This window comes from Schistocerca nitens, chromosome 2 (genome assembly GCF_023898315.1).
Source record: "Schistocerca nitens isolate TAMUIC-IGC-003100 chromosome 2, iqSchNite1.1, whole genome shotgun sequence".
Taxonomy (NCBI): Eukaryota; Metazoa; Arthropoda; class Insecta; order Orthoptera; family Acrididae; genus Schistocerca; species Schistocerca nitens.
In genome coordinates this window covers 450,957,681-450,975,132 of record NC_064615.1, presented here as the reverse complement: position 1 = coordinate 450,975,132, position 17,452 = coordinate 450,957,681, and the positions used below count along the sequence as shown (strand labels likewise).

Sequence of the window (17,452 nt, the reverse complement as noted above, 5' to 3'; positions counted from 1 at the left end):
AAGGATGAATCTCTGCAGACAAGCTCAGGAAATGTATATTACCAGAACAGAGTAAAGTACTGCCATTTCTAGCCAAGCTTCAGCTTTGTGCTGCTACAGAACAGTCACAGAGAAAGCAGCCGTGACTACAGTTTCATTGATAATGAACTTAAACCACTATTTGCTTTTTAATGAGGGACTCATGCTGTGCATTGCTCATGCCATGGGCTTGCCAACATGTGTTGAAAGCATGTTTTTACACTTTGCAGAAAATGGTAAATAAATTTCCATGGATCTCCTCCACTTAATATGGGAGATAGGACCATTGTAGACTCATGGACAAGTAATTTTTCTCATCTTCAGAGCTGAAATGACTCTGCATCCAAGTAGTTACATAAGTGATTCACTGACTAAGCGCATGCGATGATCTTCGAACAGATGTCAACTCACCTTGCCTAGGCTTGAGGATTTAGAGTGTTCCTTAGTCAATTTCAGTTCAGGAGATGTTAGTCTATCATTAACGATGTCCTCATTCATATGTGCATGTGCATGTGTTTGTTTGTGTGTGTGTGTGTGTGTGTGAGAGAGAGAGAGAGAGAGAGAGAGAGAGAGAGAGAGAGAGAGAGAGAGAGAGTACGGGTAACCTCATCAAGAAGATGTCTTTTTCATTTTATATGACTTTATTTATCTGTAAACCACATAATTTGTAATTATATGGGCCATGTTTTAATTCTGTACTGTTCCCTTTCCATAATTCTAACAGCAAATCATCTTAACCTCAAAGCTGATCTGTATAATAATTACTCTAAATCCTCACAACAAAGAAATTAAATTAGTTTCAGATCTCTGAGACTGCAGATGTGTGTGCAAGTTGCGCTTGTGCGAGTGTGTGTGTGCACGTGTGTGTGTGTCTACTGCTGACAAAGGCCTTAACGGCCGAAAGCTATGACTGTGTGAATCTTTTTATTGTGCCTATCGCAACTCAGCATCTCCGCTATATGGAGAGTAGCAACTTTCTTTCTCTCGTATTGTTACATTCCATATTGGATTTTCCATTGTTTGATTAAGAAATTAACTGTGACAGGTTTATTCTCTTTCATGTGATGGTTTTCTACTATTTATGTTTCTTATGCAACTAAAATTTCTTCATCATACATTTAAAAAAAAAGCTTTTGCTTTGCAGTTAATAATTCCAAAAGCTACTGACGAATGTGAAAGCACTACTACTGGCAGAAGTTGAGAAATATCACTACAAACCAATGATGATGCCTGTGGTGACTCAGTTACAGAGGCTCTTACAAATTTATGGACATCACTTCCCTGAAAGAAGAATGTGAACACTTACCCAATTCGTGAGGCAATTCATGAAAGAAAACAGCTATTGCAGTCGCCAAGCCTGCAGCTGTGCTTCCGGCAAATGCTGTTCCAATGGCAAGACCATCAGTTAGATTGTGTAGTCCATCACCCACAATCACTACCCATGCTACAGATGAAACATCATGGTCATGGCTGCCAGCTATGCTGGTGGACAGGCCATGGCTGTGAGTGTGTTTTCGGCTGAAGCTGTTTTTTCTCTCTGGGCCCTGCATGATGATGCCCACCTCCAGATTGCTTCCAGTCTCTGCAATGGTCAAAATGTTCTCAGTTACCACTTTTTTATACTTGCTGTATTTCTATCACAGTTACAATTTTTCTGCTTGGTGCCCCTGTAATTTCACGGTGAAGCTTGGTAAGGGCCCTCTCCTTTCTAATCTCAAAAGTGTAACTGCAAGAAGCAAACATAAAAGACAATTACATTTAATTGTTTTACATAATGAATCTTGGCTTCTCAGACCTTTCGACTTCAACTGAAATGTTTGATTCCATATAAATTTTGGTGTGACTTAATTTTTTTACTTAAATTATATATTCAACATTTAAAGATAATTTTGCATATATTTTATCACCAAAACACTATTTTTCTGATAACTTAATTTTATTTCATATCAGTCCATTTAGCAAAATTGATCTTGAACCATGAAAATGAGTTGTTTGCAACCTTTGTTATTAGGCACATAAATCTTTACATAAATAATTATTTACAGGAAAAAATTTTGTTAATTATACCTGAAAAGTAATTTCAATTAAGATAGTCATAAAAAAATTCATTTGAACTACATCCTGTTCTAGATGGATTGGGAAGCTATGTACATAATACTTACAGAAATTTTAGGCACTAAAGCGCCATAACAGTTTCAGTTGTTGTCGAGATTGGTCAATGTAACTATCAAGTTTTTTATGTTGTATTGAAATGTTGCACAATGCACTTACTTAATGAGTGGTGTTGTAGAAAGTGTCAAAAATTTATGAATAAATACTAATGATGTCAAAAAGCAACAATATTCCAGCAAATTTTACTGAAAGAAAATATCTTGGGCCTACTAAATGACAAGCATAAAAAGGAACCGACATACTAGACAACCAGACAACCATAGCAAGATAAGTAACATTTATCTGCTAATATAATGTTTCCGCCCTTACGAAATTATGTAGACATTGACAACACTAGAATAGTTAGTTCAAAGTAGGATAGTTACTTTCTGTACATCTACAAAAATTTTTTGATAGAAGGGGATATGTAGCGTTATACTTATGAAGCAAAGTTTCAAATTACATTATTGACAGCAAATTTTGTAGTTGATGAAGCCTTGATGAGCCAAGGGTGCACCTTCCATTTGTTATAGTATCAACTGAAATGGAGAATGGATGGGTTCCTAGAGTACTGCCTGTCAGACTGCTTTCTTATAAGTTCAGTTTATTAATACTGAGTACTGGAGGATAATAATGAAGCAAATCTCACTCACATTCAACAGTCAATATGACTAAAACATTGACAGGCTGGGAACAAAGCTACATCTACTTTACTCGGAAAGAACATTGGACATTGTCTTTTTGGAATACAACACAAAGGTGTTTGTCCCTGCAGTTTCCATGAGGAATTATCTAGAAACACTTAAAGGTGTTTGTTTCTGCAGTTTCCAGGAGGAGTTATCTAAAAACACTTGCGGTGTGTGCATTCAGCAGTTATGGTTTTCAAAACAACATGCTGAGATCTGTAATCGACAACACTATCATTCAATGCAAAGTCGTACATCTCTCCATTCAAATAAACAACAACTGTGCAGAAAGGTGACTATTATTACATTACTGTCTATGTTCATGGGCCCACTGGTCTGAGACATCTGTTACTTCAGAGCAAGTTCATCTTCTATAAAATATTGCTTCAAAGTATATCTCCAGATAGCAGATGCCATCAAATCATTGATGCATCAGCAGGGTCATACCCAAGGTGCACACAGAGATGTGCAAAAACTAAGCGGAGAGGGGAAGAGGGGGTTAAAAAAATAAAGATGATTTAAGAATTAACTGGGAGAGGTACGTAAATCTCCTGTCCCACATGTTCCTCTGTTCTGCCTACGAGAAGAAGTCTTTCCCTTGGCCAGAGATTGTAAACACACACTCTTGTCATTTCATCCAAGATGCATCATAAAGAAATGACTACTGATGTTGATATTTGACATTGGTCATATGTCAAAAGTGCGCTTGGTTCATACTGCTGCCTACTCAGCAAGCTCATGTTCAAAAACAGAGTTTTTGCTATTATTGCTACAGCATTCTAGAATCTCAAAGGCTGGTGAGGTGATGCTGAAGCAAATATGCCATCTGACCGAAGACTTCTGATTTTAGATTTCTGCCATCTGAGGATTGAAGTGAAACTGTTTAACCTAGAGTGCTTTAAAGTATTTAATGGGAAATGGGAAAAAGATCACATATGTAACACATCATTTCATCTCACTTTCTTTTATGTCAGGAACACTCTTAATAAGAGCTCAGTGTCTTATTTTGAAACATATACAGGAAATTTTGGTACCAAATGTAGCAGAAAGATTGAGACAGTTAACAAAATAGCGTCCTTCAAATTCCACTAGAAGGAGCTGATGAAGAGCACTGATACAGCTCCATTTAGCTATTTTGAAAGTTCGCCTGGCTACCTTTTCCAAACATTTCAATTTTGTTTTCATTACAGTCGTAATCACACCTGCCATGATAGTGTGTTCCGTGATATAGTTTGTTGGCAGACTGAAGAACAAACATTGCTTGTGGGAAAAGTGGCCTTTTGTGGACAAATGATGTATTTGCTGTACAAGATGACTAAAAATCAGTTTCTCATCCAGCAACGCATAGCAGCATGTGGTGATTTGCATAAATGTTTCTGATGCGTGTTTATTGTGTTAGCTTCATTAGTTACTAATTTCTGTATTGTGTGTAATATCAAAACATTTAGTGGAAAATATACACTTCCATGCATGTCTGGACACTGCCTTGCCATTCATTTAAAAGGGAGAAGGGCCCAGTATAATATTATGAAACATACCGTAATTGTTCCTTGTGACGTATTTGGGCGCAGAGTGAGGACTCTGCCGCTCTCTCATCATATTATTGATAGACTATATATTTCATTGTTTTTCTGTTTGTTTGTAATTCCAATATGCATCTTTCTTTATTCATGACCAAGTTTCAATTTTAAAACGGTTCTACTACTACATTGTTATTTTTTATATTTCATTTTTGATCTGTTAATTGTACTTAATTTTAATTGTATTATAACAACTTCCTGTCCTGCTCTCAAAATTGATGTGTTAAACTGTTCCATTTATTGTTGAAGTTTATGTACATTAGAAGTAAACAGTACAAAGTCAGCTGCAAAATGCCTGTGATTCAGATATGTGCCATTAGAAATACTGTCTCATTTACCCAGTGTATGTATCCTGTAGAGCTGCTACAAATAGTTCTGATGATATGAAATTTTCTTCTCTGACGCCCTTCATTTATGAATAGCCTGCAATTCTTATAAAGTATAATAGTAATCTATTTTCATTATTATTAATTTTTAAAGTTATTTAGGATAAGGAAATTGGTACTCTTGTATCGGCTGCAGATTTTTTTCAATACCTATTTCAGGATTATTTTCAGTACCTATTTCAGGAAATACGACACTTATAACCACACATAATCAATGTGTGCTAATGCATAACACACGTTAAACAAGTAGAATACAAAATATCAAGGTCAAAAACGGGTAACAATATTATTTGACACAGAGGACAATTTGTCTACCGCTAGGGAAAATGGAAACATTTCTAGATGTCTTTCTTACATTCACAGCACTAGATTTGCACCTGGTGGTCAAAGTTGGAGCTAATTTTTTTCTAGCATAAATTGATTCTGTATTAACTCATTAGAATATATGCACACTTTCACTGCCATACTCTCCCATTCCATTCCCCGTCCTATATTCTTTAAGAATTTTATAACAATAATGGAAATTCCTGGTTGGAGCAATATGTAAAATAAGGGAAAGACAACCACTCACCTACAGTGGATTCGTGCGTGGAGCACAGTAACACACGACAGAAAACAGCATTCACACTTGCTTTCAAGCACTAGCTCTTTTTCCTGATATAGTACTCACATTCACACACACAGCCACTCAAATGCATACTCCCATGGCCAAGGGCAGCAAAAGTACACATATTCACTCACACAACCATGGGAGTGTGCATTTGTGTGTCCGTGTGGTTGTGTGTATGAATGTGTGTACTGTGGCTGGAGAAAGAGCTAGTTCTTATTTAAAGCAAATGTACGTGCTTTTGTCTATTATGTGTTACTGTGCTCCATGCATTGATCTGCTGTAGGTGAGGAGTTGACCTTTGGTTGCCTTTCCCTTACTTTAAGAATTTTATTTCGTTATTTTATATTTAATGATAACATTTCAGACTCTAATGGATATCATGTCCTCATCAATCTGCCACCTGTTTTACTGATTCATCAATGTTTGTTTATTTTTTCCATCTCACCTTGCAAATTGTGCATATAAACTAGTTAATTTTCTCTTGTTTTTACTATCAGAATATTAATTTTGTGACTCTATTATTCACTGTAGCTCACTCTTACTCCAATTTCCTAATGTATTGCTCCATTTGTCAGGGATGTGTGTATATATTCCTTCTCCTACCCTTCCTCTTCCCCATTCACCTTACCAAGTAGTTGCAGCCAAAAGTTCCAATAACAGGAATACCGAACTCTAAAAATTTTTGCAAGGAAGGAAACAAATTGAAAAATTACTTTAGAAATCCAATGTTTGGAATCTGACCACTACACCTGGAAGTATTTATTGTTTTATTTAACTGTCATATATGGTAAGAGATAAGCAGAATAATAAAACAGCAGGAAGTGAAAAACTGTTAGTATAAACTTTCCCCTTTTTGTGTCACAATTGGACATATTTTCCCGAAAATGTAGAGCAGTGTCATTGGTTGATGGACCTGTTTACATTTGTCACAGGTAATTGAAAGAAACTCTCAATTAGCAATGGCTAACAAAAAACAAGGTGTTGAATTTGCATTTGGCTTCATGTCTTCTACTTCACTACAGCAGTAAGCTGATATTGGAAAAGGTGACATAAAGAAAATATATTCCAAAATTTCTTTACCTCATCCTATTTGTTAACACACACAGAAACATTATGAAAGTGGTGAAAAATATTGTACAAAATATGAACTGATCTAAGTTATATTTTCACTATTAACTGAATATTCATCAGTGACATGAATTAACAGGTTACTGATAGCTTTCACTTGTAAGAGGTCTGTTCAGAAAATCCCGGAACTTTGTCCACAAAATTTTTCTATGGTTACCTTTTACTATTTGTACATGGTCTCCTTCAAAATACTCTCCTCCACAATTTAGACCCCACTCCCAACACTGTTTCCTCTACCAGAAGCAGTCTTGGTATTGCCTCTTGCTGGATTGCGTGAAGCACCATCTTGAATTTTCTTTTATCTTGTCTATCGCTGCAAATCTTCATCTTTTCAATGGGATTTTCAACTTTGGAAAAAAAAGAAAGTTTGAAGGCGCCAGGGTCAGGTCTGGAAGTATGGAAGATGAAGCAGCACAGTGATTTCATTTTTTGTGCAATAGTAAGTACCAATAGGCATGAATTTTCAGATGCATTTTCATGATGCAAGAGCCATGTATTGTCTTGCTAGATTTCAGGCAGTTTCCTTTTCATATTTTCTCGCAGTCATCATAACATGTCTTGATAGTACTATCAATTCACATTTTTTCCCTGTGTCATGAATTCATGATGAACTAATATTTCAAAGTCAAAGAAAACTATCAGTATTACTTTGACATTTGACCTGACCTGACAAGCTTTTCTGGTCTTGGAGGAATATTCCTGGGCCATTGTGAAGATGGGACCTTGGTCTCAACATCACAGCTGTAGACCCATGACTCATCACCAGTTACAATTCTCTTAAGTAACATCTTGTTCTTATTTGCGTGATCCAAAAGCCCTTCACAGATTGTGAGGCAGAGGTCTTTCTGGTCTTGACTCATGAGCCACGGGATGAACTTGGCAGCAGCATGATGCAGTACAAGATGCTGTGTCAGGATTTTATGACATGTTCAAATTGGAATGTTACATTCTTCTCCAATCTCTCAGACAGTCAGTCTTTAATTGGCACACACAATTTCATTGATGTTCTTGACATGAGTCATCACTAGATATTGAAGGGCATCCTGAATGAGGGTCATCTTTAACTTCTATCTGGCCATTTTTAAAACATGTGAACCATTTGTAACACCAAGTTCAGCTTAAGCATTCATCACCATAGGCTTTCTACATCATTTAGAGGGTGTCTATAGAGGTTTTCTTGAGTTTCATGCAAAATTTAATGCAGACACATTGCTTCTCTAACTCTACCATCTCTAAATTCGCAAGCTGTGTGACACAATGTTCTACTCAATATAGCAGTGAACAATAACTAACAGACATATAACAATGAAACTTCCAGCAGCTACACAGTAAACACAAGCATGTGCAGGGATGCTAACCGTATTTTACTCCAACTCACTATTGATGCAAAATTATGAATGTTCTTGAATTTTTTGAACAGACCTCATAAACACCATCCTGTATGCCTTAAGTTCTACAATCATAGCTGATGATCATTTAAATGCTGTACAATTTTCAAAACAAGGAAACAGTTCCACAATAGTGAATGCATATTTATCAAATGATGGAAAGGGAAAGACTGCTATCAATAAGTGAACAAAATAAAAATACATGAAATTTTAACTTACCACCAGAATTAATTATTTTCTGCTGCACGTCCAAATCTTTGGTGGCAATTTCTTTCTTGTAGCTGTTCGCTCGCTAAAATTTTAAGTGTAGTGTTAAATCTTTATAATCTGGCATTAAATCACTGAATAATCATCAAAACATATGTCAGGCAAAATATATTTTTTAATATCTGTCATTCAAAAGACCTACTTACATGTATCCGCAGAACAGTTTCCATGCAGTAGAAAAACATCATGGCTCCAAATACAACTAGACTGTGAAATGCATGAGCCACATGGTCATCACCAACACTTAATGCCTGCAGCAATTGAAGACACTATTAAATATTACTCTAATTACCTACTAATGAAGAAAATTGTATGTTTTGAATTACGCGGTACATACATGTGGAAGCATGTGTAACAATGCATCACCACAAAGAGTTCCCACTGCTGTTGCAATCAGGAAGCTCAGCACCTGATGATAATATGCCTTGCTTGCTAAAGGCACCACAATGAGTCCTATTATGCCACTCACACTTATAATGGCAATGCTTAAAGTGGCATACAACCATGCTGCAACAAAAATGTATGCATATAAGCATCTATCTCCTAAAGTTAACAAACTGCACAAATTGGGTACAGCAGAGCTTCCTCAAACACTGCAAATATCAACTTTAAATCAAAATATGCAGTAACACACAATACACAAAAATAGAAACTAAACAAGAAGTTGAATGGCTAAGAATAAATATAGAAGAAAACGCTACTGCCTGCCTCACTTTCACCTTTGTTTCAAAATGAGATTATATTTCAGCAAGTGTGCTAACATATCAGTATCATCATACTCACTGAAAACTTATGATCTGAAATACTTGAGAATTAAGGTATCTAGTACATTTCCCAGTATATAAATTTTATAAAGCATTCATTTACACTTGCTTTGAAGGAATATCTTATAATATGGCTTTTTTGCCTCATAACCTTTCTTACATTTTGAGTGGATAATTATCAAAAGTGGTCTACATTCTTACAGACTTACTACCTTTTGATGCTAATGTCAATAGTTTGTATACGAGTTTATGCAAGGCTGGTTCAGAAACATATTTCCATACAAGCGACATGTGATTTGGTGCCCTTCCTTTCACCCTTAGACGTAAGTTGCCTTTCCTTGGGCTCTTAGCCTGACCCTTGAAAATAGAACTAAATCTAGTGTTTGCTGAAATGGGTTGTTTTTTTCTGTTAAAATAAATCCCACACAGACATTTCTCTGTAACAGGAATATATTTCTAACATTCCAGCACTACATGTTAAAGGAAACAATTTGTGTCTGTTGAAGGTGATTCATAAGCTGTTTGAGAGTTTTTAGTTGAACAGAAAGGACAAGACTTATTCTATTCTTCTAGCTTCAATAAAAACGTGCTTTCTATGAAATTGAGTTGAAAGAATGAAAATATATAATTTTTTATAATTTTTAATTTAGTAATGGAACTCATTAATTCAGTAATTTATGAATTACTTAACTTTCAATTGAAAAAAGTGGAACAGAAATGCAAAAACATCACCTAATTTTATGCTTTTGTGTTAAACATGACATACTGTTTAACTGCATCAGTTGTGTGTTATATGTGAAGAAAACTCACTAGGAAGTAGTTAAATTTTACAAAATTTGCCACAAAACTAGTTGAAAATTTGTGAACATGGTCAAAATTTTCAAAGTATGTAACTAAAAAGGAAAACTTGTGTACGATACAATAGAAAAATATTGTGTTAAAAAAGCCATGTATAATTCTGACAGTTCTTCAATATATGGACTAGCAGTTTTTCCCTTGGATTAAAACGTTATATGGAAATTTTTCTAGACTTTAGTTAGTAAAATCTATCAAAACAGCATCTGATTCTATTGACATCAAAGTATCACTTTCAATGCTAAAGTTTACAGTTTATTCTTGAGCAAATTTTGCTCTAAGGTCTTGACTTCAAAAAATCTTCTTCCATATTTAGCTACAGATATAAGCAAAGTCCAGAGGATTTGGAAGATTACAAAAGTATTTGGAAATGTGTCAAACAAATAGCTTTTTGGAATGTGAGATAATTACCTTTTCGAAGAGCTTTCAGTAAAAAGAATGTGTGCTTCGATAAAAGTTCATTGTTTGGTGAAATTCTTATTAGGTAGACACTTAATCGATAAATTTACATTTCAAATACATTTGTATTAACTAGGGCAGTATTTGATCCTGAAGTCAGTGGTAGGTCATGAACATACATTTGCAGAGTCTTGTTTACTGGTATCATTTTGTCCTATTATTTATGCTACATCTTTATACAAATTTTGCACTAGAGGAGCTTGATAGCTTGAAGCTCTGAAAGGCTGTTGTTGATACCTACACTGGTGTCCAAAATTAAAGCAACAAACCACTATTTGTGCATCCTGTGCCTAATTCACGATATAATTGTACAAACTGTCAATGGATGTCCGTACAATCATGTTCTCACAGAAGATGGCATTCTGGTCAATGGACAACTTGCCAATGATAACATTAGGGCACCTATCAAATGGGTTAATGTTTGCCAGGTAGTGTCATATCCATCATCACTGTGTACACAGTCACAGTGCTGTATGGCACAGAGAAGACACCAACCAGTCTCTCTGAAATGGAGAGCCATGGGAAGAATGGAAGCAGGACAGTTGCAAACTCATGTGATGTGATGGCTTAACGAGAATAATTTTGTTGTTTTTTAGATGTGGCAATAGTTTATAAAGCTCAAAAATGTATGCCAAAGACCAGGACTAGGCCGACCACGTGTAACATCAGAAAGAGAGAACCATTATTTGGCTGTAAGTACATGATGATACTGCCTTAGCACTGCATGACAACTGGCATCTGACCTCACTGCATCCACTGGATGTGTTGTAGTGAGGCAAAAGGTGTACAGAAAGCTTCAGCAGAGTGGCCTTTATTGCTGGAGACCTGCTGCATATGTACTTCTGATGTGTCTTCACAGAAGGGAACGTCTAGAGAGGAGCCACCAATGTGCCACCTGGATACTCAAACAGTGGGCCACTGTCCTTTTCACAGACGAGTCCTAAATTTGGTATGGACAGTGATCCTTGATGGATTTGCATCTGGAGGGAATGTGGAATTCAATTTCAGGACCCAGCCATTGTGGAAAGAGACTTATACCATGTATAATCCCTAATGGTGTGGGCAGGGATTATGTTGACCACTCAAACACCTCTTCATGAAATTTTATGATTAAATCAATGAGGTTTAACTGCTTTCAGGCATCATGATGAGATCTTGAGACTTAGTGTGCAGTTGTTGCAAGCTGCTGTGGGCCCTGCTAGATGTATTGCTAGATGATAATGTTCGACCTCATAGAGCACATGTGGTTGATGTTTTCCTGGAAATTGAAGTTATTGCACACATGGCGTGGCCTGATCACTCTTGCGATTTGAATCCCATAGAGCACGTTTGGGATGCTCTAGGAACATGGGTTGCATCACAACAGTATCCACCAACCACTCTCCAAAACTTGCGAGCAGAGCTGCAGGAAGACAGGGTGTTAATGCCTCAATATGAGATTGACGACATCATTCAGAGCATGCCCCGCCATTTATCAGACCTGTATTGCTGTCAGAGGTGGTCACACTCCATACTGAGCACATTAACCATTTGTCGGAATGTGTGTGTAAATTTGTTAATATGGAAAAGATAAAGAACACTTTTGTCTACAATTATGCATGTTGAAGTAATTTATGTTTAGTATTCTTCATGTTGTTTCTTCTGCACCATCGCCTGATTATACTGTTTTGTGGCAAAATAAATATAAACTTGCAAAATTTCAGCTTTTTGCTTTAATTTTGGACACCATTGTATGTACATGCATGTGCCAAAACTTTGAGAATAAGGATAAACAGCTTTTAAGAAAGCAGGGAGATATTACAAAAAGAGGAAGAAGACCCCTGTGATGAATTATCCCTAAGATTTTGCACTCAAATCTGAATCAGACTAATAAAACATTAACAGGAGGAGAGAGAGAGAGAGAGAGAGAGAGAATGAATGAATCTGACATTAATTCAGCAATACATCTACTCATATACACTAAGGAGCCAAAGAAACTAGTACAGCTGCCTAATACTGTGTAGAGCCCCCACGAGCATGCAGAAGTACCACAGCACAACATGGCATGGACTCAGCGAATGTCTGAAGTAGTGCTAGAGGGAACTGACACGGTGAATCCTGCAGGGCTCTCCATAAATCCATAAGAGTATGAGGGGATGGAGATCTCTTCTGAACAGCACGTTGCAAGGCATCCCAGATATGTGCAATAATGTTCTTCTCTGGGGAGTCTGGTGGCCAGTGGAAGTGTTTAAACTCAGAAGAGGGTTCCTGGAGGCACTCTGTAGGAATTCTGGATGTGTGAGGTGTCGCATTGCCCTGCTGGAATTGCCCTAGTCTGTCTGAATGCACAATGGGCACGAATGGATGCTGGTGATCAGACAGGATGTTTACGTACTTGACATATCAGGGGTTCCATATCACTCTAACTACACATGCCCCACATCATTACAGAGCCTCCACCACTGTGTGCAGTCCCCTGCTGACATGCAGTGTCCATGGATTCACGTGGTTGTTTTCATACCTGTAGATGTCCATTCACTCGATACAATTTGAGTCCGACCAGGCAACATGTTTCCACTCATTAACAGTCCAATGTCAGTGTTGATGGGCACAGAGAAGGTGTAAAGCTTTGAGTCATGCAGTCATCAATGGTACACGAGTGGGCCTTTGGCTTTAACAGCTCATATTGATGATGTTTCATTGAATGGTTCACACGCTGACACATGTTGGTGGCCCAGCATTGAAATCTGCAGCAATTTGCGGAAGGGTTGCACTTCTGTCATGCTGAACAATTCTCTTCAGTTGTCGTTGGTCCCGTCCTGGCAGGATCTTTTTCCAGCCACAACGATGTGGAGAGCTGATGTTTTACTGGATTCTTGATATTCATGGTACACTTGTGAAATGGTTGTGTGGGAAAATCCCCACTTCATCACTACCTCAGAGATGCTGTGTCCCGTCATTCATGCGCCGACTATAACACCACATTCAAACTCACTTAAATCTTATAGCAGCAGTAACAACTGTGCCAGACACTTGCTGTCTTATGTAGGCACTGTCAACTGCAGTGCTGTATTCTGCCTGTTTACATGGCTCTGTATTCAGATACACATGCCTATACCAGTTTCTTTGGCACTCCAGTGTAAATTGACCAATAAACTCTGTAAAGTGCAACTCTTAAGAATTTTTATTGAATTCATTAAAAGGGATTTTAGCAATGTTACCTTTATTAATCATTTGTTACCCAATCAAAATAAAATACTATTTATTCCATTGAAATATATAGATAAAATCCCTCTGGGGTAATTTTGATTAATGAGTTATTTTTTTACATGATTAATAATGTAGTTAGTATGAATGCTTTTCTATTGAAATGTAAAATCGTTATTATATAAATGTAGTGCTGGAGGATACTAAATTATTGACCATACCTATGTAACCTTCCTATTATATGAATGGAAATTACTTATTTTCCTACTTCCCAATTTCAAAACTGTACATAAAAGTAAAGTACTCCTACTACGTGTGCTTATAAAATTTTCGTTTCAACATGGTTTTGGGTGTGTGTGACACACTCATGGTCATTACTCCTAATTATGAAGGGTAATTATGTAGTAAACAGTTGCATTACACACTAGACATATACCTTGTCCAATCACATTAATGGGACCACCTGTCAAAAGCCTGAATGACCAACTTTTGCAGCATGGACGCTCTAAGTCATGCAGCAAGACAGTCAGTGAGGTTCTGGAATGTACTGACGTGTGTGTGGAGCAATGCAAACTCCAGTGCCATGGCCAGCTGCTTTAGGTTTCTTGGCTGAGGATCTATGGCCCAAACAGCCCAACTGAAGTGTCCCACAGATTCTCAACTTGGTTCAAATCCAGGGAGTTTGATGGCCAGAGCAAAACAGTAGACTCATCCTGGTGATTTTCGAATCTCTCTCTCTCTCTCTCTCTCTCTCTCTCTCTCTCTCTCTCTCTCTCTCTCTCACACACACACACTGTGAGCTGTGTGAAATGTTGCATTATCTTGCTGGTAGATGTCATGGTGTGCAGGAAAAACAAATTGCATGTAGGGGTGGACGTGGGTCCCAAGGATAGATAAACGCACATTTATGTTGATCCACTGTGCCTTTCAGAATGATGAGATCACGTAAGGAATGCCATGGAAACATTCCCCAGTCCATAATGCTCCCCACCCCAGCCTGGATCCCTCTGACAATTGTTTCAGGGCATTTGCTTTCAGACAATTCACACTGTACATGCCAACGGCCAACTGTCATCTGAAAAACCTACCTGTCACCATGCAGTGAACATCCAGTTGTGATAATAGTATGCAAATTCCAGCCTCTGTCACCCATGAACAGCAATCAGCACATGTGCATGAACCAGGCACCTGCTACTGAAGCCTATACTCAGCTAAGTTTATTGAATGGTCATTGAGGAGACACTGTCAGTAGCCCCATGGCTCATTTGAGCAGTGAGTTGCTCAACACTTGCATGTCTATTTGCCCTGCACACCTCTGCAGCCATCGTTCACCCCTGTGATGAATGGCCCATGGTGCACCACAGTTTCCACAGTGCTGGTTATTATTATTACCATTTTGCCATCACAGTATACTTTAACCATGGTGGCACGTGGTCAGACCCGACATACTTTACATGCACTCCACTGCTAGTGCTGCCAGCTTCTGTTAGTGATTGGTTATTGCACATGACATTGGCTGTGACTAGACTGTATGAAAGGTGTGGCATTTCACTCTGTCCCCTGGTTGAAAGTGATCACTGATGTGAGGACAAGGGGAGACAAGATGAAGGTTAGAGGGACCCCCCCCCCTTGGGCGAAACGATAAAATACCTGACGGCTTACCAGAGAGAACATCAGCATCGTTGATAAAGAACGTCCGTCCTCAGAGACCAAAAACAGGAAAAGTTAACGTAATATTGGTAAACTGCAGGAGCATCCAGGGCAAGGTTCCTGAATTAGTATCGCTTATTGAAGGAAATAGTGCGCATATAGTATTAGGAACGGAAAGTTGGTTAAAACCGGAAGTGAACAGTAACGAAATCCTAGACACAGAATGGAATATATACCGCAAGGATAGGATAAACGCCAATGGTGGAGGAGTATTTATAGCAGTAAAGAATTCAATAATATCCAGTGAAGTTATTAGCGAATGCGAATGTGAAATAATCTGGGTTAAGTTAAGTATCAAAGGTGGGTCAGATATGATAGTCGGATGCTTCTACAGACCACCTGCATCAGCAACCGTAGTAGTTGAGCGCCTCAGAGAGAACCTGCAGAACGTCGTGAAGAAGTTTCGTGATCATACTATTGTAATAGGGGGAGACTTCAATCTACCAGGTATAGAATGGGATAGTCACACAATAAGAACTGGAGCCAGGGACAGAGACTCTTGTGACATTATCCTGACTGCCTTGTCCGAGAATTACTTCGAGCAGATAGTTAGAGAACCAACTCGTGAAGCTAACGTTTTAGACCTCATAGCAACAAATAGACCGGAACTTTTCGACTCCGTGAATGTAGAAGAGGGTATCAGTGATCATAAGTCAGTGGTTGCATCAATGACTACAAGTGTAATAAGAAATGCCAAGAAAGGAAGGAAAATATATTTGCTTAACAAGAGTGATAGGGCACAAATCGCAGAATATCTGAGTGACCACCATCAAACGTTCATTTCTGAGGAAGAGGATGTGGAACAAAAATGGAAAAAATTCAGAAACATCGTCCAGTACGCCTTAGATAAGTTCGTACCGACTAAGGTCCAAAGCGAGGGGAAAGATCCACCGTGGTATAACAATCATGTACGAAAGGTACTACGGAAACAAAGAAAGCTTCATCATAGGTTTAAGAGTAGTCGAATCATAGCTGATAAGGAAAAGCTGAACGAAGCGAAAAAGAGCGTAAAGAGAGCAATGAGAGAAGCATTCAACGAATTCGAACATAAAACATTGGCAAACAATCTAAACAAGAACCCTAAAAAGTTTTGGTCACATGTAAAATCGGTAAGCGGATCTAAATCCCCTATTCAGTCACTCGTTGACCACGATGGCACCGAAACAGAGGACGACCGAAGGAAGGCAGAAATACTGAATTCAGTGTTCCGAAACTGTTTCACTGCGGAAAATCGTAACACGGTCCCTGACTTCAGCCGTCGCACGGACGCCAAAATGGAAAATATTGAAATAAACGATATCGGAATTGAAAAACAACTGCTATCACTTAGTAGCGGAAAAGCATCCGGACCAGACGAGATACCCGTAAGATTCTACAGTGATTATGCTAAAGAACTTGCCCCCTTTCTATCAGCAATTTATCGTAGCTCTCTGGAAGAACGTAAAGTACCTAGCGACTGGAAGAAAGCGCAGGTCGTTCCCATTTTCAAGAAGGGTCATAAATCAGATGCGAATAATTATAGGCCTATTTCGCTTACGTCAATCTGTTATAGAATAATGGAACATGTTTTATGTTCTCGTATTATGACATTCTTAGATAATACAAATCTCCTTCATCATAACCAACATGGATTCCGCAAACAGAGATCATGTGAAACTCAGCTCGCCCTATTTGTCCAAGAAATTCACAGTGCCGTAGACACTGGCGAGCAGATTGATGCCGTATTCCTGGACTTCAGGAAGGCATTTGATACGGTTCCGCACTTACGTTTAGTGAAAAAAATACGAGCTTACGGAATATCGGACCAGGTTTGTGATTGGATTCAGGATTTCCTAGAAGAAAGAACACAACATGTCATTCTTAACGGTTCAAAATCTGCAGATGTAGAGGTAATTTCGGGAGTACCGCAAGGAAGCGTGATAGGACCTTTATTGTTTACAATATACATAAATGACTTAGTTGACAACATCGGTAGCTCCGTGAGGCTATTTGCAGATGACACGGTTGTCTACAAGAAAGTAGCAACATCAGAAGACTCGTACGTACTCCAGGAAGACCTGCAGAGGATTAATGAATGGTGCGACAGCTGGCAGCTTTCCCTAAACGTAGATAAATGTAATATAATGCGCATACATAGGGGCAGAAATCCATTCCAGTACGATTATGCCATAGGTGGTAAATCATTGGAAGCGGTAACGACCGTAAAATACTTAGGAGTTACTATCCGGAGCGATCTGAAGTGGAATGATCACATAAAACAAATA

The 17,452-nt window shown here is 38.1% G+C and overlaps 1 protein-coding gene across 2 annotated transcripts in view; it reads right to left on the bottom strand.

Moving 5' to 3' along the window:
* LOC126236320 (zinc transporter foi-like) overlaps positions 1–17,452 on the bottom strand; it is a 286,454-nt gene that overhangs the window by 6,952 nt on the left and 262,050 nt on the right. For both annotated transcript variants that reach the window (XM_049945534.1, XM_049945535.1), the window contains 4 exons: positions 8,552–8,721; positions 8,361–8,465; positions 8,167–8,239; positions 1,325–1,600 (listed from right to left, as the gene is read on the bottom strand). In XM_049945534.1, the coding sequence (XP_049801491.1) occupies positions 1,325–1,600; positions 8,167–8,239; positions 8,361–8,465; positions 8,552–8,721 (624 nt within the window). The remainder of the gene's footprint in view (positions 1–1,324; positions 1,601–8,166; positions 8,240–8,360; positions 8,466–8,551; positions 8,722–17,452) is intronic.